Source organism: Natrix helvetica (genome assembly GCF_964273705.1).
Source record: "Natrix helvetica genome assembly, chromosome: 5".
NCBI lineage: Eukaryota > Metazoa > Chordata > Lepidosauria > Squamata > Natricidae > Natrix > Natrix helvetica.
Window position 1 is genome coordinate 19,149,399 of NC_138551.1, and position 25,442 is coordinate 19,174,840.

Below are 25,442 nucleotides of genomic sequence, written 5' to 3' on the forward strand. Positions count from 1 at the left end.
TCCAACTACCAGTTCGGTGAATCAGATGTAAAATTAGCATCCAGTTTGTCCAAACCGGTCCGAACTGGCTGAATCCCACCCCTGGGCTTGGTGACTGTTCAAAATTACAATGAATTCTACCTTGGGGCAACATATGAACCAGATTCAAAGTTCTGATGGTTGCTAGCCAACACTTGACCAAACTTTAGGCATTTGGCAACACAAACCCATTAATAACCATTTGCAAGGGCCATGTTTTGCAACTGTTTTGCCAAAACCCAGTTTATGTCTGGCTTTCGGCAAAACTTCACCCATGGTTCTCTGAAAGACCATGACGTTCACTTAACAACCATCCCAAAATACATTGTAAAATTCAGGCTATATAGCAGGGGTATCCAAACTTGGGAACTTTAAGACTTGTGGACTTCAACTCCCAGAATTCCCCAGCCAGCATGGCTGGCTGGGGAATTCTGGGAGTTGAAGTCCACAAGTCTTAAAGTTCCCAAGTTTGGATACCCCTGCTATATACCAACCAATCCATTTTACAATGGTCACAACTTATAGCGGTGATGGGCAGGCTCCATTCCGATTGTAAGTCAGGGATTATTCTGTATAGATTTTGGCTTTGTGCCATATATGAGCCTAGCCAATTCAGTTAGCAACCCCTCGTGAAAGGCAAGGAGTAAATCCTGCCTGTAAATTACGACAGCAGCATTCTTAGACTTAGTTAACACAGAAGTTGTACAGTTTTAACCAAGGTTACTTAGCCTCTTCAAAGGAGGCTCAGGTTAATGATAACTGTGATTATGGGGGGGGGGGGAGAGTCCTGAATTTTGAGAAGATTTTACAAAAATAGGCTGCCTACCCACCAATGTTCAGCTTTTTATCTACTATGGGTGTGCTTTCACTATTTAGACACCAACAGATCAAGTCATTTTGAATACTAAACTAAAGATCAAGTCATTTGGGGATATTAATGTTTAATATATTTATTAATATTTTAATATGCCTTTATTATATTAATTGTTTAATACACCTTTTCCTGCTACTCTAGAGTGAGAGCCATGCTGCTGGTGAATATTTTTGCAGTCTCTGGGAATATAATTTTTGTATTGGCAAAAAGTGGTCCTTCTCACATCCTGGTAATTATTGGAAGAGTCTTAACAGGCTTGCATGGTGGTAAGTTAAAAGCTGCTTCTCAGTAGAGATTTTCTCCTTGGATTTTTCTTAACACTTCCGTGATTGTTTGCAAGTGAAAAAGGAACAGACTGCATTATCAACACTTGGCCGGGAGCAGTGATTCTCTAGGGTTGAGGCTTTCCCTAGTTATTCTGGGGATTGAACCAGGGATCTTCTCTTGGGGAGACAGGCACTCCATCATCCATCACCATCAGCAAGGCATTTGACAAAGTATACCACTTCATGGTAAGCTAGAAAAAAGGACCAGAAGGACCCGGGAAGACATGATAGCAGTGTTCCAATATTTGAAGGGCTGCCGCAGAGAGGAAGGGCATCAAACTATTTTCCAAAGCACCAGAAGGCCAGACAAGGAATAATGGATGGAAACCAATCAAGGAGAGATTCAATCTTGAAATAAGGAGTAATTTTCTGACAGTGAGAACCAGTGAAACAACTTGCCTTCAGAAGTTGTTGGAGCTACATCACTGGAGATTTTCAAGAAGAGATTGGACGGCCATTTGCCAGAAATGGTGTAGGGTCTCCAGCTTGGGGGGGTTGGACTAGATGACCTACAAGGTTACTTCCAACTCTGTTAATATGTTAAATTTATCATCCAACATCTGAAATTAGCATGTGGTATACATGAACTTAAGAAAGAAAGATCTGAGTATAAGGAGATGGCAGAGAAGTAAGATCCAGATCCAGCAGTCTCAAGTAACTGTCAGAGCTGTCAGTGGTTGAGAGGATTACAACAGAAACTGACAGCAGTATCTGGTGGAAATCTGATAACCATCTGCTGAAGGGACCTTACAACTAATGCTTGCATTCAATAACAGCAATGGTTCTCAACCTGTGGCCCATGGACCCCTGGGGGCCCCCAATGTTATTACAGGAGATCCATGGGGGCTTGAAGAAATGTTCTGACTTAAATATTGTGTTAAGTCTTGGGAGGGAGGGGGGGTCCGTGGCCACAAAAGTTATTTAAAGGGTGTCTGTGGTGAAGAGAAGGTTGAGAACCACTGCAATACGGTTATCTGGGCAGATAAAACCCAGACAATTGTACCAAAGAACTAGAAGAGGGATAGGCACCTTCTAGCATGGTTTTAGATAAGTAGAGCATCTAGAGCAGGGGTCCCCAAACTTGGCAACTTTAAGACTTGTGGACTTCAACTCCCAGAATTCTCCAGCTGGCTGGAGAATTCTGGGAGTTGAAGTCCACAAGTCTTAAAGTTGCCAAGTTTGAAGACCTCTGATCTAGAGATTGTGTTGAAAGAGACAAGGACTTCAGGAAAGCTAAAACCAAGGTGACAATAGTAAGGAGCAATTTAGGTATATGCAATCAAGAAACAGTAAATTTAAAAAAAATTGAAAGTGTTCCAAATTCGGCCAAGATCTTTCTTTCCCATATCAGTGCCATGTTGTGAGAAGCAATATGGTGCTATCAAGAAACCACATGAAGTCACCCATGCATGACTTAAAGGAGTATTTGGTTTTCTTTACTGAAAAGTGGGGCACTGTGGCTCAGTGGCTAAGATACTGACCTTATCGATCAGAAGGTCGGCAGTTCGGCGGTTCGAATCCCTAGTGCCGTGTAAGCACCCATTTCAGCTTCTGCCAACCTAGCATGTAAAAATGCCAGTAGAAAAATAGGAGCCACCTTTGGTGGGAAGGTAACAGCATTCGGTGCATCTTCGGCATTTAGTCATGCCAGCCACACGACCAAGGAGACGTCTTCGGACAGCGTTGGCTCTTCGGCTTTGAAACGGAGATGAGCACTGCCCCCTAGAGTTGGGAAGAACTAGCCCATATATGTGAGGGGAACCTTTACCTTTATTGAAACTGTTAGATTGGGTAATGGATAGGCACACACAGGCTTAACGGTAACAACAGCTCTTTATTAAGTACAACAAGTGAGAACAATCCAGCAAAGGTTGCGTCCGACAGCAGCCCTTTTATAGGAAGCTGTCAGACCCTTCAACCAATAGGATTAAACCTCTGCTCCCCCTGGAACAGAGGACCTTGATGGAAACCACTAAAGTTAGAGCAAGTATCTAACACCCCTCCCCTCTTGGATTGACCAATCCTACTTGTTACATAGTCACGCAGGTAGGCGGGCTTTTGGGTAGCTCTGCCTGACCCGCGCAGTTCAGTAGGAGGGGTTTCCTTGGACAGGTCAGATGGACTTGTTTGCTCTGCAGCTCCGCTTGGTGGAAGCTCCTGGAAGCTTTCACAGGCCGCGACTGGAGCTTCTAGAGCCAGTTTGCTCGGAGCTCGCTGCGGGTCTGCAACAAAACCAGATAAGTTTCCCGGTACCCTCGGGCTTGAGCTGGCCATGGAAGGAGTGAGTGTTTGCTCTGTTTGGGTAGGGCTTTGGCTAATTCATGCAGGAGTTACCTCTGGTTTTCTAAGAATGGAGTTGGAGAGGTGGCCACGGAGTTGGTCAATATGCCTTCTCCAATTCCTACCGTCCTCGAGCTCTAGGAGGTAAGAGCGATGCCTATCACTGTGGCAGGAATTCACAGAGTTCCCCCGGCGTAGTTGTGGGCGTATACCGAATCCACTATGCTAAATGTCCGAATTTTGCTTGTGGAGTCTGGGGGTGATGAGGCAGAATAATTGGGGTGTAGCTGGTCTAAGTGGGACCTTAGCCGGCGACCCATGAGAAGCTCGGAGGGGCTTCTCCCTGTAGTGACACTGGGTGTGATGTGCTGAATTAGCAAATAGTGGTCAACCCATGTTTGCCAATCTCCCGGGCCCATCCTAGAGAGGGCTTCTTTTGCAGATCTCACCATTCTTTCTGCCTGACCATTGGAGGCCAGAGGGCATGCCTGATTCCCTGAGCTGCTAGGAAGGTCTCAAATTGCATGGCTGTGAATTGGGGCCCATTGTCAGAGACCAAGACGTCGGGTGGGCCGTGCATGGAGAAAAGTCTCTGTAGCACCTTGATGATCGCTTCTGCCATAGTGGAGGTAATCAGGACTACCTCTAACCATTTCGAGTAGGCGTCCACAACTACGAGAAATGTCTGGCCATGAACTGAGCCAGCAAAGTCAATGTGCACCCTAGAACATGATGCTTTTGGTCGCTCCCACTCGTTAGCGGGCGCCTCTGGGGGAGCTGGTCTGGATTCCTGGCATGGTGTGCAGGTAGCCACTCATTCTTTGATCTCCCTGTCCATGTTAGGCCACCACACGTAACTCCTAGCCAAATACTTCATCCTGACAATTCCAGGATGCCCTATGTGTAAAGCCTCTAATACGGCAATGCGCAGTTTGGGTGGAACAACAACCTGGTCCCCCCACAATAAACAGCCATTTACAACTGATAACTCACCACGTTTGGCAAAATACATTTTGAAATCAGTCCCAATAGGCCTCTTGGACCACCCCCTCCACACCCAGTTCAAAATTTGCTTGATGGTGGAGTCCTTTGCAAAGTGAGGGGAAACGTCACTGGACGAGACAGGCCCAATTCAAGGCAGTCAATGAGGAGGACTGGCATCTCGGGGGTAGGGTCAGCGAGAAGTTCAGGCAGCGGGCAGCAGCTGAGAGTGTCAGCATGCCCCAAAGTGGAGCCTCGTCGGTGGATGAGACAGTAGGAGTAGGCAGCTAGGAAGATGGTCCATCTGGTCATGCAAGGTGAAAATGACACTGGGGTAGTTCGGTCCCCAGCCAGTAAGACCAACAACGGCCTGTGGTCCGTAACCAGTTCAAAGTCCCAGGCTCTTTACTCAGGCCACTGCAACCAAAGCCTCATGGTCCAGCTGGCTGTAGTTCCGCTCTGCGGCAGACAAGGTCCTGGAGTAAAATGCAATAGGGGCTTTGGTTCCATTGGGCCTGCGGTGGCTGAGGATGGCACTGACGCTGAACGGAGAAGCATCACAGGTCAGCACCAACGGCAGGGTCTGGCTGTACTGTACCAGGAAGGAATCCGCCAACAGGAATCATTTTACCATGGCAAATGTGGCAGCCTCGGCTTTGCTCCAGGACCACTTCACGTTCTTAGCCAGGAGATGGTGTAGGAGCTTAGCAATGGTGGCTTTCTATTTAAGAAAGATGCGGTAGAAATTAAGGAGCCTGAGGAATGCCTGCAGCTCGGTTTGATTACGACGTGTGGGGGCGTCCTAAATTGCCTTGATTTTTTATGTGGTCAGGTGAATCCCAGAGCCGTCGTTTAGGTACCCTAGGAATTAAACCCTTGGCACGTTAATTTGGCAATCTTTTTTGAGACGGAGGCCTTTGTCTCTAATTCGAGCCAAAACTGTTCATACACATTTGAAAAGTTGCGCCTTGTTTGCAGCCGATACCAAGATGTCGTCGAAATAGGGGACGACTCCTGGAATCCCCTGCAAAAGCCATTCCATGATGCTTTGGAACAGTCCAGGGACGATACTAATGCCGAATTGCAGGCGGTGACCTTTGAATGCACCCCTGTGCGTCACAATGGTTTGGGCCTCCGCTGTAGCACCATCTACAGGCAATTGTTGGTATGCCTGTGCCATGTCCAATTTAGTGAAAAATTTTCCGCGGCCTAATGAATGAAGGAGGTGCTGTACAATGGGTACAGGGTAGGCGCTCTGTTGTAATGCTTTATTTAGTTTGCACTTGTAGTCCGTTCAGATGCGGACAGACCCATCAGATTTGATAGGTGTCACTATATGGGTCTCCCAGCATGCGTGATCAACCGGCTCTAGGATTCCCTGGCCTATGAGCTTGTCAATTTTCCTGTCAATTTTGGGGCAGAGAGCAAAAGGTACTCTCCTGGGCTTTAGCCTTATTGGGGCTAGGCTGGGGTCCAAACTAAAGGAAATTGGAATCCCCACATACTTACCCAGACTGGTGCTGAAGACGTCCTCGAACTCCTTAAAGATAGCTTCAGCACCATCGTCTTTCAAGGCGTTGATACCGGTCACCTCTAGGCCCAGGGCGTGGAACCAATCTAGCCCTAGGAGGCTCTGCAGGTTGCCCCTGACCACTGTCACTGGGAGTTTCCCGCTGAATTGCTTGAACTTCACCTGGAAGGTGCCTTGGACCATGATGGGGACCCGGTTTCCCTGGTAATCGTGCAGGCAGATGTCAGGGGTGCGGCGATGCTGATTCTTTAGGCTAGGTCTAGCCTGCTTTAGGGCAGAATACAGTATGATGGTCAGTGATGACCTGGTGTCGATCTCCATCTCACATGGAGAGTCCTCGATGAGGACTGTGACCTTCAGCTTTTTTGGCCGCCTGGTGTGGACTTGGCCGATTGACGTGTGGTAGGTGATTCTATTGTCGCCCTCTGAGCACCATGGTGGCTTCTGCCAGGCCCCTTGGCTGGGCCTCTGTTGGCAGTTCGGTGCGCTTCTAGGCTGCCAGGCAGTGGCAGTGAATTCACTCCGGCACATCTTGGCAATGTGCCCCTTTCACTCGCAGCGCTGGTAGGTTGCGTCACGGAAATGGCAAGTCAATCTGGCATGGTCTCCTCTGCAGCTAGTGCAAGGCGGGAGATGTGGTTTGAATTTGCACGCTGGCTGGGAGTGGCTACTGTGCATGCGGCAGCTGTCATCTTCTTCGCCTTCTGAGCTCTCGGGCTCTGCAGCCTCACGATGTATGCGTGTACTCTTCCGCACGTCTTGTGGAGCACTTTGGTGCTGCAGAGTCTCAGTAGATTTGACTGCTGATTCGGATGCCCTGGGTTCATCCAAGGCGATCTGTAGAGTGAGGTTAGATTTAGCGAATAACCTCCTCTGTAGGTTAATGTCCAGTACACCGCAAATTATGCAGTCCAGAATCAGCTCGTCCAGGTCTCGGAATTCGCAATACACTGTGGCCTTGCGGAGCATAGCAATGTACTCGTTAATTGACTCGGCTTCCTTCTGGTTTCTGATGTTAAATTCATGCTGGCGAACGTGCTTGGACGGCTTGGGCGCATAGTGAGTCCTGAGTGTCTGCTGAAGCACGGACTAGGCAACTGATTGTAGCAATGTCGACTCAGATAGGTCTTTCGCCATCTCGAACACTTCCTGGCCACAGTACCTGAGGAACATGTTCTTCTTGCGGCCTTCAGAAAGGCCCATGAGGTCGTTTGCCTCGAGGAAGCAGTCAAATCGTAGCATGTACCAGTCCCAGTGCTCGGTCACTGGGTCATATGGAGTTGGTGGGGCGTGCATGGCCATTTTGTGTTCAAAGGGCGTTTTGAGTTTGCCGCTCAAAAATGGCTGCTCGAAGTGGCGCTGAGCTCCAGGCTGGATGTACTTGCTGGATTGCTATGCTCTTCGGTTCGCCTAGTTGCCTTCCAATCCCACCCTCAACACCAGTGTTAGATTGGGTAATGGATAGGCACACACAGGCTTAACGGTAACAACAGCTCTTTATTAAGTACAACAAGTGAGAACAATCCAGCAAAGGTTGTGTCCGACAGCAGCCCTTTTATAGGAAGCTGTCAGACCCTTCAACCAATAGGATTAAACCTCTGCTCCCGTTGGAACAGAGGACCTTTGTGGAAACTACTGAAGTTAGAGCAAGTATCTAACAGAAACATCTACATTCTTGAAACAGATAGAAGTCCTCAGGGGTTTTTTATGTTTATATGACTTATATTTTTGGGAATATGTTTTTCCACCATATTTTAAAGGCGTTCTTAAGATAGCTGGGGAAATGATTGTTTTGATGATTTCAGATGCTACAGTCCCTTCTCTGTTTGTATTTGCCCAGGACTCTCATCTGGACTTGCTCCACTGTATGTTGGAGAAATAGCTCCAACTGCTCTCCGTGGAGCTCTGGGCACCCTGAATCAACTGGCTGTTGTTATAGGTATTCTCATCAGCCAGGTAGGTAAGACTGCATGGAGGACTCGGTGTCCATGTAACTAAGTTGTGCTGTCATGACTCTTTATCTGTACTTTAGTTAAAAATGAATTCCTAGTTTCTTGATCTGGTTATTGAATGCATTTACCATATTTTTCGGAGTATAAAACACACCTTTTCTCCCTCAAAAAAGAGGGTGAAAACCTGATTGCATCTTATACACTAAATACAGCATTTTTGGCCTACCAAAACCACACACCCCTTTGCAAAATGGACTTGCATAGGCAAAGTGCTCCTGAGGACTGGGGAGGGCAAAAAAGAGCAAAACAACAGGGCATTTTTGCCCCCCCAGCCCCCAGGAGCACTCTACAACCCTCCCAAAACTCTGCATGCCCCCCCTTTTTTTACAAAAAACAAGGCGTGCAGAGTTTTTGGGAGGTCTGTAGAGTGCTAAAACTTTTTTTAAAATTTACTGTACCTCTTCAAAATCATGGTGCGTCTTATAGCCCGAAAAAGATGGTATTTGTGAAGCATATTTATACATCAAGATTCCGGGGGAGAGGGGGAATACATTTTAAAAATATCTGAAAGCAAACAGCAAACACTTGCATCTGTGCCTACTGACAATGCTAATGGTTTCGATTGTTTTAATTATCATAATAACTAAATATACCCAGCAATCGGCAAGTTATCAGAAAATTTGGTACCTGTTGCATGTGATGAACAATAGATAATTGTTCAAGAATCATTCAAGATAATTGTACAAGAAGCAATGGGTGGAAACTAATCAAGGAGAGAACCTAGAACTAAGAAGAAATTTTCTGACAGTTAGAACAATTAACCAGTGGAACAACTTGCCTCCAGAAGTTGTGAATGCTCCAACACTGGAAGGTTTTAAGAAGATGTTGGACAACTATTTGTCTGAAATGGTACAGGATTTCCTGCCTGAGCAGGGGGTTGGACCAGAAGACCTCCAAGATCTATTCTATTCTACTCTAGTCTAGTCTAGTCTAGTCTAGTCTAGTCTACTTTAGTCTAGTCTAGTCTGTAAAAACAGAAGGACTTCCTGACTAGTCTCAAAATTTTAGGGTCCTTGATGCTCTCCGAATCTTTAAACTGCCCCTTAAGTTGGACAGTGTGGCCCAAAGCTGGTCTGTATGAATCAGATATGTCAGTGCAATTGTGCAATGATTGAAAGTATTAGTCTATGTTCACCCTATCTGTCTGCCTGTCTACCTGTAAATACCCAATATATAAATGTCTATGGCAGGGGTGTCCAAACTTGGCAACTTTAAGACTTGTGGACTTCAACTCCCAGAATTCTGGGGCAGGAGGTGGGGTGCTGCCAGCGTTACTGTTGGTTCGGTGCGTGCACAATTTTGCAATTTTCTTCATAACAACAATGTGAGGTATGTGAGACTGAGCGACAGTATCCAGTACAAAATCACCCAGTTTTCATGACTGTTGCAGATTTGAACCCCAACCCCAGTCAAATACCTCAACTACTGCACCACACTAGCTCTTGTCTTGCTGGCATCACCATCAGAAGAAAAAGATTGCATCTGGATTCCACTCATACTGAAATGAACCGTAAGAAGTGTCCTTAGGAAAGAGTTTTACTGATGTCCCCACTTCACACACTCTTCCTTATTAATGCCAAGAGTCTTGACTTGGCATTGATTTACCGTATATTGTTCTGTATTTTCTCCAGGTTCTTGGATTGGATATCTTGTTGGGCACATCAAAATGTTGGCCATTGCTTCTGTCCCTGTCAGGTTGTGCTGCTGTCTTTCAGATTTTTCTGCTCCTAATTTGCCCAGAAAGTCCTAGATACATGTACATAAAATGTGGAGATGTTGAAGGAGCCCAAAAAAGTAAGGAGGCTTCTTTCAATTGCTTTCATGTTGAAAAATGCGGGTCATAGTTTCCTAGGAGAAGTGGAACTTAGTTTGGATGAGGATAATAGTATCTTTGACTTTAATTAGTTCTACTCTAAAGGCCTTTGTTTGCCTCCTTAGATCACTGCTCTCTTAGAATTTTTGCTTCTCCTATAAATGTAAACAGAAACATCACAGCTTCAGGATGAGGGGCTATAACAGGAGTGTCAAACTCAAGGCCTGGGGGCCAGATCTGGCCTGCAGGATGCTTAGATCTGCTTGTGGGGCCATCCTGAAACAGAGAAGAACTGGCCTGCAGTGTCTCTGCTTTTGAAAATGGGGTGGGGGATGCTGCCAGAAGGTGGCAGGAGGCCATTGCAGCTGATAATGGAGCACGGTAGGGCTGCGTGTGGCTCCCCAAGCTCTTTATTCGCTGGCAGAAGGATGCAGGAGGCCATCACGGTTGATAATAGAGTTCAGGAGCCCATTTTCACTGGCAGAGTGCTTGGGACCCCACAGGTGTCCCTGACACAAATGACATCAAGCCAGGGGTGAAATCCTGCTGGTTCGGCTCGGTTCAGCCAAACTGTCGTTGGTTCTGCGAACTCGTATTCTAAAAAAAAACTTCTGAGGATAACATGGCTCAGCTATGAGTCATGTGATCATCAGAAACTCCCCCCCCCCGCCCTTGTTAAAGCATTTTTTCCTGCCGGTTCGGGCGAATAATCAGGAAAAAACTGCTTTAAATGGGGGGGGAGTTTCTGACGATCGCGCGGCTCACAGCTGATCCGCGTGATCATCGGAACCTTCCCCCCCACCACTTTTTTTTAATAATTTATTTATAATTTTAATTTTCAAAACAAACACAACACAAAGAATCCTCCTTTTTTACATACTGTAGAAAGTGTATCAGTTGGTTACAAAAAACCTTCGTGCATCTCTTCCACAGTCATCAACCATAATTCATATTAACTCAAGTATTTTAATTCAGATATTTATACTTATTGCCATCATCATACCTCCATTTTCATTTGACTACAATTGTTTAAACATCCTTCATCATAAAATATATCAAGATTTAAAACATAACCACATACTGGCATTTCATTTACTATTTCTAAAATCCTCCAATAACATTGAATCCTTAGGATGCGGGATCGCATCCTGCCCCACACATCCCTACGACCAATTCGCTCACACAGAGAGGGACTTCTCCGGGTGCCGTCCACTAAACAGTGTCGGGGGGCGACACCCAGGAGCAGAGCCTTCTCTGTGATGGGCCCAGCCCTGTGGAATGACCTCCCCCGTGACATCAGGATTACTTCCAATCTCCGCTCTTTCCGTGTACAGCTGAAGACCCACCTCTTCCAACTATCTGGCCTGGCTCAACCGTAGTTCTATTCTTTTTCCTCCTGACAGTCCTTTTAAATTTTTAAATTGTGTTGTGTTATTATTAATGGGGTATTTTAATGGTTTTTTAACATTCTCTATGTGATGTAATTGTTACCTCCTCCGTGCATGTATGTCCTTGTATACGTATGTATTTGGATGTTTATATGTTTGCACATATGTTTTTATGTCTCATATGTTTTATTGTACGCCGCCCCGAGTCCTTGGTGGAGAGGGAGCGGCTAATAAATTCAAATTTATTATTATTATTATTATGTCCTATTCTAGGTAAACATCCATAATATTTAGTAACAAAAATTTCTAATCCTCCTTACCAAATCACTGTTTACAATTTACATCCAGTTTCCTTATGTTGTACCCATACATATATATTTTCCTTTGTATCATTATCCCTCCTTTATTTAACTGTATCCTGTATCATAACATTTCCCCCCCTGATAATCAAAATTTAACTAAATTTAACTGTTCTTTTTTATTAGCCTATATATATCACCAAAAAGATTTCTAATCTTCCTTTCATGGGTACCATTCAAATATTCATATCCAATTATTACTTATCATAACACTACACATTGTATACATTATTATCATTATCAATTATTTATTCGACTATATCTATTGTCACTAAATTATGCACTTCCATCTATCAACCTGTATCTTTCCAGTAGCAAAACAGTCTCATGTCTTCTGCCATTTGTGGTATCAGTCCTCTAATCATCTCCTTAATCAAATTTGTATGGACTCCTTTTAGCAACTCATTGCTTATTAAGTCTCTCATGTAATTTCAATGCCCTTCTGTTTCCTTAATCAGCTTATCTTTAATTGTCAGTGGTGTTATCAATGATGTTGCTAATAAAATTTCTCTCTTTAAATCCATACATTCTTTTGTTTTTTCTTCTGTATCTTGCCATCTGGGGTAGAGTTCCCCTCCATTTAATTCTTCTTTCAGTATTCCACTCTTTCCATTTCCAGACACAAACCAATCACCATAGATATCAGCGGATTTAATTTCTTTATGGTCATTTCCCTCTTCAGTTTTTAGGACCATAACCTCCACTTTTTCCACTTGATAAACATCTCCAACTTCTTCATCATATTTTACTGTTAGATGCTCTAGGTTTTCCAACTTCTTCCCCGTTCTCTCAAATGTATTTGATAATTTCTGAATTTCTAACAATATCTTTTGCAGGCTTAAAATTTCTTTCTGCTGTTGAAGTTGTGCCATTATCTCCAGCTGACAAACACTGCTGCTCTGGCTTAGAAGGTTTTTACATGATTAAGCATAAATTCACAATAAGGTCTTATTTTCACTTTTCTCTGGTTAAAGATATACTTCAAATGAACATCTGTATGCTTTTCTTCTTATCACTCTCTATAAACAAACAGTGAGACCTTGAAGTGCCAAGCCAGAATAATCAGGAAAGTAAGAGTGTTTTGTTTCCAATACACAAACCTCCAGCCTCCGAACAGCAGCGTTTTTCTTTCCCTCTGTTGTAACAATTTTCTTTGTTTCCTTTTGTATCTTTTTTATATTCCAAGTTAAACAAAAGTCAAATTATTGAATGACTTAGAGAAGAAAGGGGGAAAAACACCCACAGTAGTTAAGAAGTAGAATTTTAGTCCATAGGTTACAAAGAATAATAATAAAAGAAAAAAAATAGAAGAAAACTTAATCCATTCGTTTTAAAAGGCTTGCATAAATTCCATCCATGAACATAGCATTTAAAAGCAAGATAACCCACTGTCCAAAACCATTCAAAGCTTAATTCCGCTGCTTATTTCTTCTGTTCTCAAATTTAAATTAACTTTAAGTTTTTTATAGGCAGTCTCTTTTAAAATGGCAAAAATTCCTCACCAGCTGGAAACACTTTCTCTTTCTGTATCCTTCCATTTTGGAGCCGCCCCGACTTCATCAGCCTAATGGCTGGATTTTTTGTCACCGGCTTGAAGAACTTCTCTTGGATCTATCAGGGACTTTGCAATGTCCCTAAGATCAGCAAGACGTATTCTTCCTGTTCACCATCTCTGCGGGACGGTTTAGGTCCGATTGGACCACCCAGCGGCAAAAGTATCATCTGCGGTCTCGGAGCATCGAGATCGCACGTCCGTATCGTCACGACATTGGCTCCTCATTCCCTCACCACCACTTTTTGAAGCATTTTTTTCCTGTCTATTCGCCCGAACCGGCAGGGAAAAAAAATGCCTTAAAAAGTGAAAAAAAGTTGGCCACGGCCACCCAGTCACATGATCCCACCACTACCAAGCCAACCCACAGAACCAGTGGCAAAAAAATTTAGATTTCACTACTGCATCAAGCCCACCCCAGCCCCCTGAAATCAAAGATAACCCTGATATGTCCTCAATGAAATCGAGTTTGACACCCCTCGGCTATAAGGCTTACCCTCTTACCTGGCTTCCTTGTGAGTTGTGTTTCCCCAGAATTTGGGCTCCCTTAGCAATTTTTCACCTAGCAATTGCTTTTGCTTTAAGATCAAGTTGCTAGTCATCCAATGTCATTAAATGACATTTATCTGGAGCTCTTTCCATCAAGAAACACTTTTCATGTTTCCTTCCTAGATTTACTAAAACTGAGAGGACAAAACTATGATGCCACCAAAGAAATTGAGGAAATGGAGAGAGAGAAAGAAGAATTGTCAAAAGAAAAACCTATCTCCATTTGGCAGCTGGTTACATCTGAGGTCTACCGCCAGCCGTTCATAGTGGCCATAGGCGTGCATATTGCACAACAGTTTTCTGGAATTAATGCTGTGAGGCTTTTTTTTTTTTTGCTGATATTTACTTATGTCACTTATACACACCTATCTGAGAGTGTTATTCAGCTGGGTGGGAGTTCTCGGCAATGCAATAATAGAAATGAATATCTGTAACTTGGGGTTGAACTGTGAAACACTTAATGCTCTCTGCGCTTTAGTTGTTTGCTTGCAGACATTTCATTACCTGACTCCGTAACATCATCAGCGCTCAATCCAATAATAGATTTCACAAGCGATCATTAAACCACAAGCACTAGGGAAATTGGTTGAAGTCAGCTCCAACATATCCGTAGGATTGTTAATATATATTCTGGGATATGTTTCCATTTTTATAAATACAGCTGCCAGTTAATTTTTGCTATCAGCATCCTGAAATTTCATTTAAGTCAGAGGCAAAGTACACAGTGTGGGGAAAGGATTGTTGCTGCTTCTAACAGATTACTTTTGTCTCCCTTGTTAGATTTTCTACTACTCTACTGATATTTTCAACAAAGCTCATGTCAAGAAGCCTGTTTACGCAACCATAGGAGTCGGCTTTGTGAATACGGTGTTCACCGTTGTTGCTGTAAGTAGCAACAGCATTTAGACTTACCGTGTTTTTTGGAGAATAAGACACACCGGGGTATAAGACGCACCAAGATTTTGAAGAGGCAAATAAAAAACAATTTTTTTGCACTCTGCGGATCTCCCAAAAACGGCTCGTTTTTCGCGAAAACGGGCCCTTCCCCCCTCCCAAAATGGCATGCATATCCTTTAGGAGGCTTATAGAGTGCTCATGGGGGCTGGTGTGTGTGCAAAATTGAGCAAAAAACTGCCCGCTTTTCGCTCATTTCGGCCCTCCCCAGCCCCCAGAAGCAGTCTGGAAGCCTCCTAAAGGCTCTGCATGACTATTTTGGTGAAGGGGGTGGGGTTTCTAGAGGGAAAAAAACCTGTATTCAGTGTATAAGACGCACCCAGATTTTCAGCCTCTTTTTTGAGGGAAAAAGGTGCATCTTATACTCTGAAAAATACAGTATATACTGCTTCATAGTGCTTTTACCCACCTCAGAAGGATGGAAGGCTGAGTCTACTTTGAGCCGGTCAGGACTGAGCTTCTGGCAGTCGGCGGGATTAGCCTGCAATACTGCATTCTAACCACTGCACCACCACGTCTCTATTTTCAGTGCCTTCAGTAACTTCAAAAAGTAAACGCAATTTATGTGTAGCATGCTTGATGTGGATCCAAACTGGTGGCGGAAGTGTTATTTTATCCAACCACAGTAACTGAATACGGTACTGAAAAAAGTGATTGATGACTGTTTTTCACACTTACGACCATTGCAACATCCCAAAGGTCACATGATCAAAATCTATATGCTTGGCAACTGACTCATATTTATGACTGTTGCGTGTCCCGGGATCATGGGATCACCTTTTGTGACCTTCCATCGAGCAAAGTCAATGGGGAAGCCAGATTCACTTTAACAACCATGTTACTAACTTAACAACGGCAGTGATTCAATTGAACCCCTGTGGCAAGAAAGGATGTTGTAGGATAGATACAGCCATGGTCTGCCACTGGGTGGAGCTATAGAGCTCAACAAAGCCTTTTGTGCTAAGATGAGTCCCATGGGATAAAGCCCTGCACATCAGCATTTCTCAACCTTGGCAACTTGAGTCCCCACTTCAAGGGAAGGTTACTGCAAAATCCCCATTTCCTCCCGATCAGCTGGGACTCGGGAGGCAGAGAATAGATGGGGGCAGAGCCAGTCAGAGGTGGTATTTACCGGTTCTCCAAACTACTCAAAATTTCCGCTACCGGTTCTCCAGAACTGGTCAGAACCTGCTGAATACCACCTCTGTAGATGTGTGGACCTCAACTCTTGCTGGTTGGGAAATTCTGGGAGTTGAGGTCCACACACCTTCAAGTTGTCAAGGTTGAGAAACACTTCTCTAAATCCTTTTAGTCCAGCATTCTTCATCACGCAATGGCCGTCTGCGTGGCATGAGGAAAACTCACAGATCTGAATGTCCCAAAGCTGCTTTTTCAAGAGGCAACTGGACTTTCTGGTTTTTCTTTGAAAACGTTCCACTTCTCATCCAAGAAGCTAACAATTTCCCCACTTTTTTTCTTCTCCTTTTAAAAGTTAGGAGAGTTTTGTCCCAAAGTCTGAATTATAAACTGTATTTCCCCCCATTGTGTTTGGTTAGAATCCCAGTGTTCCATTAATCTTGGTTCTAAATAGCAGTTTTCAAATTTTGTCTTTTGACAACTGTAGTAAATATGTACCTGGTTCCAACCGCTGTTTATTTTTCTCTAGAAGCTCTTAAATATTATCTGAGCTTTATCAGAAAATCAATGACTGCTAGCCCAGACCAACAGGTAGACATAACCATTTATTTGAACTTTGAGCGCTGAAGTAGCAGAAAAGAGCAGCTACTCAGAATAAAATGTGCTGAGGTCAGCAATCCGATAGATGGGATATCAGCCAAGAGATGATGATATAGGATTACAAAGTCCCCCCCAAGGGGTGAGGCATTTTAAGGACAAGAAGTTTGTGTTTTATTTCCTTAGAATATGAACCCAGATGAACAAAGGTATTGTTGTAATCCTTGATTTACATCAGCAAACTTTTCAATCTCTCTGCAAGAGAAAACCCATTAGAGATTAGGATTAAAAGTATGGAATTTATAGCCACCAGTTGGCCTTTAAACGGGACTGGACACCTTCAGGAAGGAGAGGGCTGTCAATTATTACAAAAGTCAATGACCGATTGCTATCTCAGACATACTGAGCCTGTACTGTGACCTTAAAACACGAGGATCCATTCAAAGACCATCTGTTTATCATTCGGATAGGGAAGAAAATTCCCCCGATTGCTAAAAGTGATTTTGCTTAATTTTAACGGTCATAAGCTCTGCTTCCTCAGAGATGCAAACCAGCTTCAAAGCAAGAATAGGCTTGTCAGAGCAGTAAAAATAAACAAATAAAATAAAACGCCAACGTTAGTGGCTAAGACGCTGAGCTTGTCGATCAAAACGGTCGGCAGTTCAGTGGTTCGAATCCCTAGTGCCGTGTAATAGAGTGAGCTCCTGTTACTTGTCCCAGCTTCTGGCAACCTAGTAGTTCGAAAGCATGTAAAAATGCATCTAGAAAAATAGGGACCACCTTTGGTGGGAAGGTAACTGTTCTGTGAGCCTTCAGCGTTTAATCATGCCGGCCACATGACCACAGAGACATCTTCAGACAGTGCTGGCGCTTCGACTTTGAAATGGAGATGAGCACCGTCCCCTAGAGTCAGGAATGACTAGCACATATGTGCAAGGGGAACTTTTACCTTTATCTTAATGTTTAATGGCTTAAAGGAATAGAATACAGCATTTGCTGAGCTAGAGAAATCCAGAGATGGGGGATGCTGTTACGGCAAAGGTCCTTTCCATGGAAAATCGATTAAAGGAAAACCAAGTGAGTTTCCCCGCTCCATTTTTTGAGGATTTCCTTGTTTTCCAAAGTCTGTTTCCAATCCTCTACCTCTATCCATGTGACAAAACAGAAAACAACTATCTTGACTCATGTAGAAAGTGACTCTTGGCCTACAATCCAGACTGCAGTCTGTTTACACAGCTTCCAAAATTGCTACCCCAAAGCTTTACGATTTGAGAAGAGTCAGGATTTTTAAATCTGTTGATCTGTGTGCAAAGCCACTTTTTGTGATGGACCCAGTGGATTTCATATGCAAAAAGGTTTGATACTCACAATATAGCTTTAGTCGCATTGCCAAGTCGAAGTTGACTGTTCAATCAACAAAACTTAACTCTTCTTCCCTCTCTCCTCACCCGCCCTCCCCCCTTCAGCTTTTCCTCGTGGAGAAAGCAGGGAGACGTATCCTCTTTATGGCTGGTCTGTTAGGCATGATGGTGTGTACCATAACAATGACTCTTGGGCTTGTACTTCAGGTAAGATACCTGTGTCAAGTGTTCAGTTATTAGTCCTGTCAACATCCACTATGTTTGAACATCTAATCTCTCTAGCAGAATGTCACTGCTACTTGGTAGTGAGCTATTCTGTTACAAAGTGTAAATCATGTTGTGGGCTATTGACAACTTAATTTGCAAACCTTACCCTCCCAGTCAATTCCTTTATCCACATCAGAATAAGCACATATTCTATTCAGTTCAATTAGCAAAACAAGCAAAAAAACAAAAGAAAACCCCTCTTGATATTTATTAAACACCTGTAAACAAGAAAACAATTAACTAGTAAAATGGGATAACAGATAACCGAAAGCAGGGAATGATAGAAAAAGAGTTCACATTAACTTTTTTTTAAAAAATCAATCATAACAGAGCTGGAAGGGACCTTGGAGGTCTTCAAGTCCAGCCCCTCTGCTCAAGCAGGAGACCCTATACCATTTCAGGCAAACAACCATCCAGTCTCTTCTTAAAAACTTTGAGTGATAAAGCACCCACAGCATCTGAAGGCAAGCTGTTCCACTGGTTAATTGTCTTTACTGTTAGGAAATGTCTCCTTAATTCCAGGATGCTTCTCTCCTTGAACCATTTCCATCCAAAGCCTCCTGTCCTGCCTTCTGGTGCCTCGGAAAGTAAATTGACCCCCTTCTCCCCGTGGCAGCCTCCTAAATGCTGGATTAATGCCACCCCAGGTCCTCTTTTTTTCTAGAATAGCCAAAGCCAAATCCTGCAATCATTCTTCGCATGTTTTTGTCTCCAGGCCTCCGATCATCTTAGTTGCTCTTCTTTGCCCTTTTCCCAAAGTCTCAACATCCTTTCTGTAATGTGGTGAGCCTTATCTATATCGAAAGGGATAAAACTTTGCAGACACACTGGAAACATTAGTGCAGGTTATTAGAATGGACAACCAGAACAGGGATTTTGTTGTTCCAGCAGTAAACGTTTTGTGTATCCAACAGTAGAGACATAAACATCAGTTGTTTCCCTCATTTGTTCTGCGCCATTAGGATCCTCTGTCTTGGGGTTTCTCAGCCACCAATGCAGGTACCACTGTGACTGATGATGCACTGGAGTAATTTAAGTGGGGCATGAATCAGAGGCAGTATTCTACCAGTTGAGACCGGATTGCCCGAACCAGTTGCAGAAATTGCAGGAGCTCCATCCACACGCGACCAGCTCTATGGCATCCCATTTAGGCCCTTTTTTTGCCAAAAGCGCGCTCACATTTGCAAACCGGTAGGGAAAGTAAGTGTATACTGCTCCTGGCATGAATCCCTTCTCCAGATCAAGAGGAAATGAGAAAGAGGAGAGCAGAGAAGCAAGAGCACAAATGTCATCGTCGAGTTGAATGTGCTGATGCAAAGGGAGCCGAGGATCAGTGTGTGTTTCTTAAGTTGGAAACTGATGTGTGTGTGTGTGTGTGTGTGTGTGTGTGTGTTATTTGTGCTGATAAATAAAGGGAGACTAGTATAGATCTATTTCAAACTATTTAGCTCTCATCAGCTAGCCATACCCTTACTGGGATTCGAACCTGGGCTGTATTACATATTAGGCAGATGTATTAGCTACTAAGCCACAGGCTCCCCTCCTTATCAGCTGAGCCGGGGAAATAGGTATGTATTTGTGTTACAACCCCTGGTATGCCCAAATATGGGAGGGAACTTACTACTCCCCCTTTCTGTCTATCGGCTCCCTACAGGAGACCATCCAGGCAGAAAACCATATTTTTAATGTTGCCTTTTTATATTTGTGTGGTATTTGTGCTGATAAATAAATATATATATATATGGAAAATCTCTCTAGAAAAACACCATCTGAAATAGAATTGCTACTCAATATTGTCCAAATGTACAGCTGAGGTATTGCAATGGAGTTTGGACTGGACAAATGTGCCACACTCACTATCAACAGGGGGGGGAGGTAATATTTGTATTTCTCTCTTCTGTGATCTTAAAAGAAGACAGATGGTGTATAGCAGTGTTTCTCAACCTTGCAACTTTAGGAAAGGTGGACTTCAACTCCCAGCATTCCCAGCATTCTGGGAGTTGAAATCCACACATCCTAAAATTGCCAAGGTTGAGAAATGCTGGTACATACATTGTGACACAACTTGGATGCAAACATGAAGCTTTTTTGGAAAGTAAACTGCCTGTTTGCAACTGCCTTATTCCAGATTATACCGTAATTTGCTCTCTAAATATAACCCTGGGATTCCCAGGTGGCTGCCAATCCAAACACCAACCATGCTGGCATTTGGTATCTTTCAAGTCCAGATAAGGTCAGCTAAATGCTACCATTCTTTGAGATCTTCTACAAAAGTGGTTGAACTTAAGCCCCAGCATCTTTCATCATTGTCGATGGAACCTGAGATGGCTGGAGCTTTCAGCAACATCTGGAAGTCTTCAGGGTCTTCACCCTTTCAAGTAAACTTAACATACCTGCTGTCTTTCATTGAATAAAATAAAATAAAATAACTGTTATGTCATGCCATCTAGCCTTTGGCATGGAATCATGGTACTAGTTCAACTTCTTCAACTAGCCATTTGTCTGAAATGGTATAGGGTTTCCTGCCTAGGCAGGGGGTTGGACTAGAAGACCTCCAAGATCCCTTCCAACTCTGCTATTGTATTGTATTGTAACTTTTGAATTATCTACAGAGGATATAAACCTGGTCTGCAGACATAAAACCCAATACACACTAGCCAAAATAACAATTAATTAATGGAACCTTGATATTTGACCATGTACATAAGGTTTGCACATAGCCACACAGAAACACAAGGGCCAACCATGTTTTTCCATTAGCTGTGTCTGAAAGCTGATGATGTTGTTAATAGGGTTCCTTCTGCTTTTATTTTCAGCCCAAGATTATATGGATGAGCTACGTCAGCTTGGTTTCCGTCTTCCTCTTTGTGTCTTTTTTTGAAATTGGACCGGGACCGATTCCCTGGTTCATTGTTGCAGAGTTGTTCAGCCAAGGTCCTCGCCCAGCAGCTGTTGCGATTGCCGGATTTTGCAACTGGGTCACCAATTTCTGCATTGGAATGTTCTTCCCATACCTGGCTGTAAGGAATATTTCTTCTATAATGCTGAAACTACACTGCTGAATAATTATCCAGGATTTTCTGTTTATAGATCATCTTCTGTTGATCGTTTTATATCTAGCTTGTAGATAAAATGATCAACAGAATATTATGTTTTTAGACTTTACCGTGACATCAAGGTAGGAGTGGATTCCATACTTATTGGTCGAGTATCATGACTAACATTAAGAGATATCTTCAGCTTCATCTGTTCATGATGAAGAGAGACCAACAATAGTGGATTTGGGGCCAGGAGTAGTATACTGTAAGACGTGCGTTACAGGTAGTCCTCGACTTACAACAGTTCATTTAGTGACCAAAGTTACAACACTGAAAAAAGTGACTGAGGGCCGTTTTTCACACTTGACAGGGGTGTCAAACTTGCTGCCTGTGGGACAGATACTTAATGCGCTGGCCACACATACCCCTGGTATGTTTAGCGAAGGGGGGGAAAGTTACGATATGTCACGTGATGACAACATGTCGTTGTGAGTTTGACCCCCTTGATTTACACCAGCCCCATGATCCTGTGATCAGAATCCAGAGGCTTAGCAACTGACTCATTTATGACCATTGAAGTGTCCCCAGGGTGACGTGATCATCTTTTGCGACCCTCTGACAAGCAAAGTCAATGGGGAAGCCAGATTCACTTCACAATGGGTGACTAATTGAACAACTGCAGTGATTCACTTAACAACAGTGTCAAGAAAGCTCATGAAACGGGGCATAATTCACTTAACAAATGCTTCGCTTATCAACAGAAAACTTCGGCTCCATTTTGGTCATAAGCCGAGGCTATCTGTACATAGTGGCAGAAATATAATACCTCCCTGCAACTAACCTCAAAGCAGGAGGTATTATGTTATACCTCAAAGCAAAAGTATAATATAGTACCTCCCTGCAATTCCTCAGAGTTCACAGTCTTTTCCCAGTTCACAAGACTGAGAAAAGACACGGATGTTTTCAGTATTTTTAGTGACCTGCTACATCCAAGCCACTACCTGCTCCCAAGTAGCTTTTCACTTTCAGATCTGAAGTGGTCAACAGTCCTAGGATTTAAATCATGTAAAAGATATTAAGACTGAATAGCTTGATCCAGACCAATGCTGACTATATGGATGCAGGTTTTTCACACTACCCACTACTGCAACTTTCTACTTTGAAGGCATATATGTGACCTAGGACAGGGGGCAGCAACCCGCAGCTCTGGAGCCACATGTGGCTCTTTCATCCCTCTGCTGTGGCTCCCTGTCACCAGTCGGCGCTACAATTTTGAGAGAAGCTTCCAGTTTGGGGGGGGGAGCACAACGCGCCAGGAGGAGACTCTATGGCAAAGGGTGGGTTTTCCAGTCAGCTTCACAATTGATAGGGCGTTCGGTTAGGACAGGTAGAGGAAAAAGGTCGCCGTGCTAGGAGGAGACTCTATGGTGGGGGAACCAGACTTCTGGTGGGTCCAGAATTGAATGGGGGGCTTCCAGTAAGGACCTCTGTGGCTCTTTGAGTGTTTAAGGTTGACAACCCTGACCTAGGAGGAAGCTACAGCTCCTTTGTATCATGGAGGGTATCAGTTGGATGGGAAGAGGATAAAGGGCACATCCCAGTTAATAATATGCAGGAAATCATGTCCTAATCCTGATCTATCCAGATAAAATGATTCTGGGTAGCATAGGATGGAAACAATTCTTTTCTGGGAGAACTGCTGCCAGATTTCTATCATAGACTATATGTCTAAAGAAATACTCAGTAATCCAGGTCACGGCTGCCGCAAAGCTGCTTTTTCAAAAGGCAACTAGACTTTTTTTCCCCTTGAAGATATTTTGCTTCTCATCCAAGAAGCTTCTTCAGTTCTGATTCCTCCACCATTCAGTCAGAACTGAAGAAGCTTCCTGGATGAGAAGCAAAACATCTTCAAGGAAAAACAAAGTCCAGTTGCCTTTTGAAAAAGCACCTCTGGGAGAATCGCAAGGCTGCACCACCATTGCCCAAGCAAAGCTGGAATCGATGCGGTGGCACTTCCAGAGCTGTTAACCATGCAAGAGTGAAACTATGCGGAGAGATGCGCATGACGTAATGGGAATGTATGCAAAACAAGGCTACTTCCATACAAACACGAGTTTATTGCACTTTTTTTCCAAGTTTTATTTATTTTATTTACGTAACATCCAATTTACATTGAACAGTGTGTGTGTTCTGGATACAATTGTGCTTAAGCAATCATATTATACATTTTTGTTGTTATAATTCCTCGCCATCTTATTAATAATATAATAATATTGCAACATTAATATTTAACATTTATCATCTTCTTTAACAATTCTCCTCTTTACCATTTTCTCCAGTTGTATCTCCTCCTTTCCAACTTCTATTATTTTGCCATTGATAAAATATGTTCCATATCAAAAAGTATTCTGTTTCTTTTTTATCCTTAATACCATGTTTCCCCAAAAATAAGACAGGGTCTTATTTTCTTTTGACCCCCGAAATAAACACTTGGCCTCATTTTTGGGGAGGTCTTATTATTTTTGAGGTGCAGGAGGCGGTGAGCGGGGTCACCTCATGGCTGCTGCTGTGTTGCAATATTTTCGCAGAGGGCATATTTTCAGAGGAGGGTTTATTTTAGCGCAGGCGCTCAAAACCCCGATTGGGCTTATCATCCGGGGACGTCTTATTTTCAGGGAAACGGTAGCAAGTGTTAATCTATCCATTCCTGCACAGTTTAAGGTTTTCTTGATCACATTCTCCTCAGACGGGATCTCATCTTTCCATTGTTGTGCAAACACAATTCTAGTTACAATTAAGATATGCAAGATCAAGTATGTGGCCTTTTTATCATATGTTTCTGGTAGAATGCCCAACAAAAATATCTCTGGTTTCAAATCTATATGTTGTTTTGTCATTTTTTTCCAGCCATGTATGTGTTTTCATCCAATATTTTCCTGCTTTAGGGCATGTCCACCACATATGATAGTATGAACTAGATGCTTGCTTACACTTCCAACAGTTAGCTGATCTATCTTTAAACATTTTTGCCAGTCTTGCCAGTGCGAAGTGCTGTCTATACAACATTTCATACAATTTTTCCTTAGTTTATTGCTTCCTGAAATCAGTGATGGTCTAAACGCCTTCTCTTTTTGTTTCTCACCCCTCACAGAAATTATTGGGCTCCTACGTCTTTCTGGTCTTTGCTGCCCTCCTCGTCCTTTTCGTCTTATTTGTTTACTTGAAAGTGCCAGAAACCAAAGGCAAGTCCTTTGAAGAGATTGCAGAAGAATTCCGCCGCCGAAGCAAGAAAGGTGTCGGGGGACCTACTGAAATGGAATATTTGGGAGCTGTCCAAGAGGCTTAGAAGCATTATTGCAGGAGGAAGCCTTGGAGTTAACCTAGTAGAAACTCTGGCGAAACAGGTTTAAAGAAATATAAATGCGTGGAAGGTTAAATCCGTTCTCTGGCTACTAGTGGATGATTTTTGCAGAGCAGTCTCTTCCTTTCTCGGTTCCCTCAGAAACATGTTGCATTATGGAGTCTCACAAGCCTTATGCAAAAGAGGCTAAGGAAGAAACTCCAGGGGAGGACTATTGATTCAATGGGGAACCTATATACCCGGCGATCCATTGTACAGGTATTCCTCGACTTACAACCACAACTGAGCCCCAAATTTCCACTGCTAAGCAAGATGGTTGTTAAGTGAGCCTTAACCCATTTTACGACCTTTCTTGCCACAGTGGTTCAGTTGAATCCCTGCCCTCATTAAGTTAGTAACACAGTGGTAAAGCGAACCTGACTTCCCCGTTGATTTTGCTTGGCAGATGGTCGCAAAAGAGAATCACCTGACACACACACACAGCCCTGGACACTGCAACTGCCATAAATATGAACCAGCTGCCAAGCATCTGATCACGTAACTATGGGGATGCTGCAATGGTCAGAAGTGCGAAAAAAAGGGCCATAAGCCAATAAATGAATAAGTCAAGGACTATCAGTATTCTGTGGGATACAAGAGTGTTGCTTGGGCAAAGAAAAAAAGCACAGAACAGAAGCTGTTCATGCTCAAAAAGGATACATGGATGTATGCATAGATATACATTCCAAAAATAAGGTGTTTTGCCAGACAGCCAAATCCATTGCATTAATATTGGTTTGCTTCCCCAATTACCATGTTTCTCTGAAAATATGACCTACCCCAAAAGTAAGTCTTAGCTTGATTTTTGCACATCCGCCCAATATAAGCCCTACCCCTAAAATAAGCCCTAATTAATCCAGGGTGCAGAGGGTGGGGTGAGGCACGCAGGTAAAAATTAGGTAGGGTGGAGATTGGGGGTAAAAGTGCCCTACTTACTAGGCCTCGCAGACCCCGACATCTGCAGGCCCACTTCTTCTGTGGCTTCTTACTGCCACTTGAGCATGT

The 25,442-nt window shown here is 43.4% G+C and overlaps 1 protein-coding gene across 3 annotated transcripts in view; it reads left to right on the plus strand.

The window, feature by feature from the left end:
* Positions 1-24,479, plus strand: part of SLC2A2 (solute carrier family 2 member 2) — a 44,931-nt gene extending 20,452 nt beyond the window's left edge. For 2 of the 3 annotated variants that reach the window (XM_081954754.1, XM_081954752.1), the window contains 8 exons: positions 1,034-1,158; positions 7,851-7,966; positions 9,654-9,816; positions 13,807-13,997; positions 14,464-14,568; positions 17,838-17,939; positions 20,816-21,019; positions 24,189-24,479. In XM_081954754.1, coding sequence (XP_081810880.1) covers positions 1,034-1,158; positions 7,851-7,966; positions 9,654-9,816; positions 13,807-13,997; positions 14,464-14,568; positions 17,838-17,939; positions 20,816-21,019; positions 24,189-24,383 — 1,201 coding nt within the window. In that variant the 3' untranslated portion in view covers positions 24,384-24,479. The remainder of the gene's footprint in view (positions 1-1,033; positions 1,159-7,850; positions 7,967-9,653; positions 9,817-13,806; positions 13,998-14,463; positions 14,569-17,837; positions 17,940-20,815; positions 21,020-24,188) is intronic. The other variant, XM_081954753.1, reaches the window with a different exon arrangement.
* The last annotated feature ends 963 nt before the right edge of the window (positions 24,480-25,442 follow it).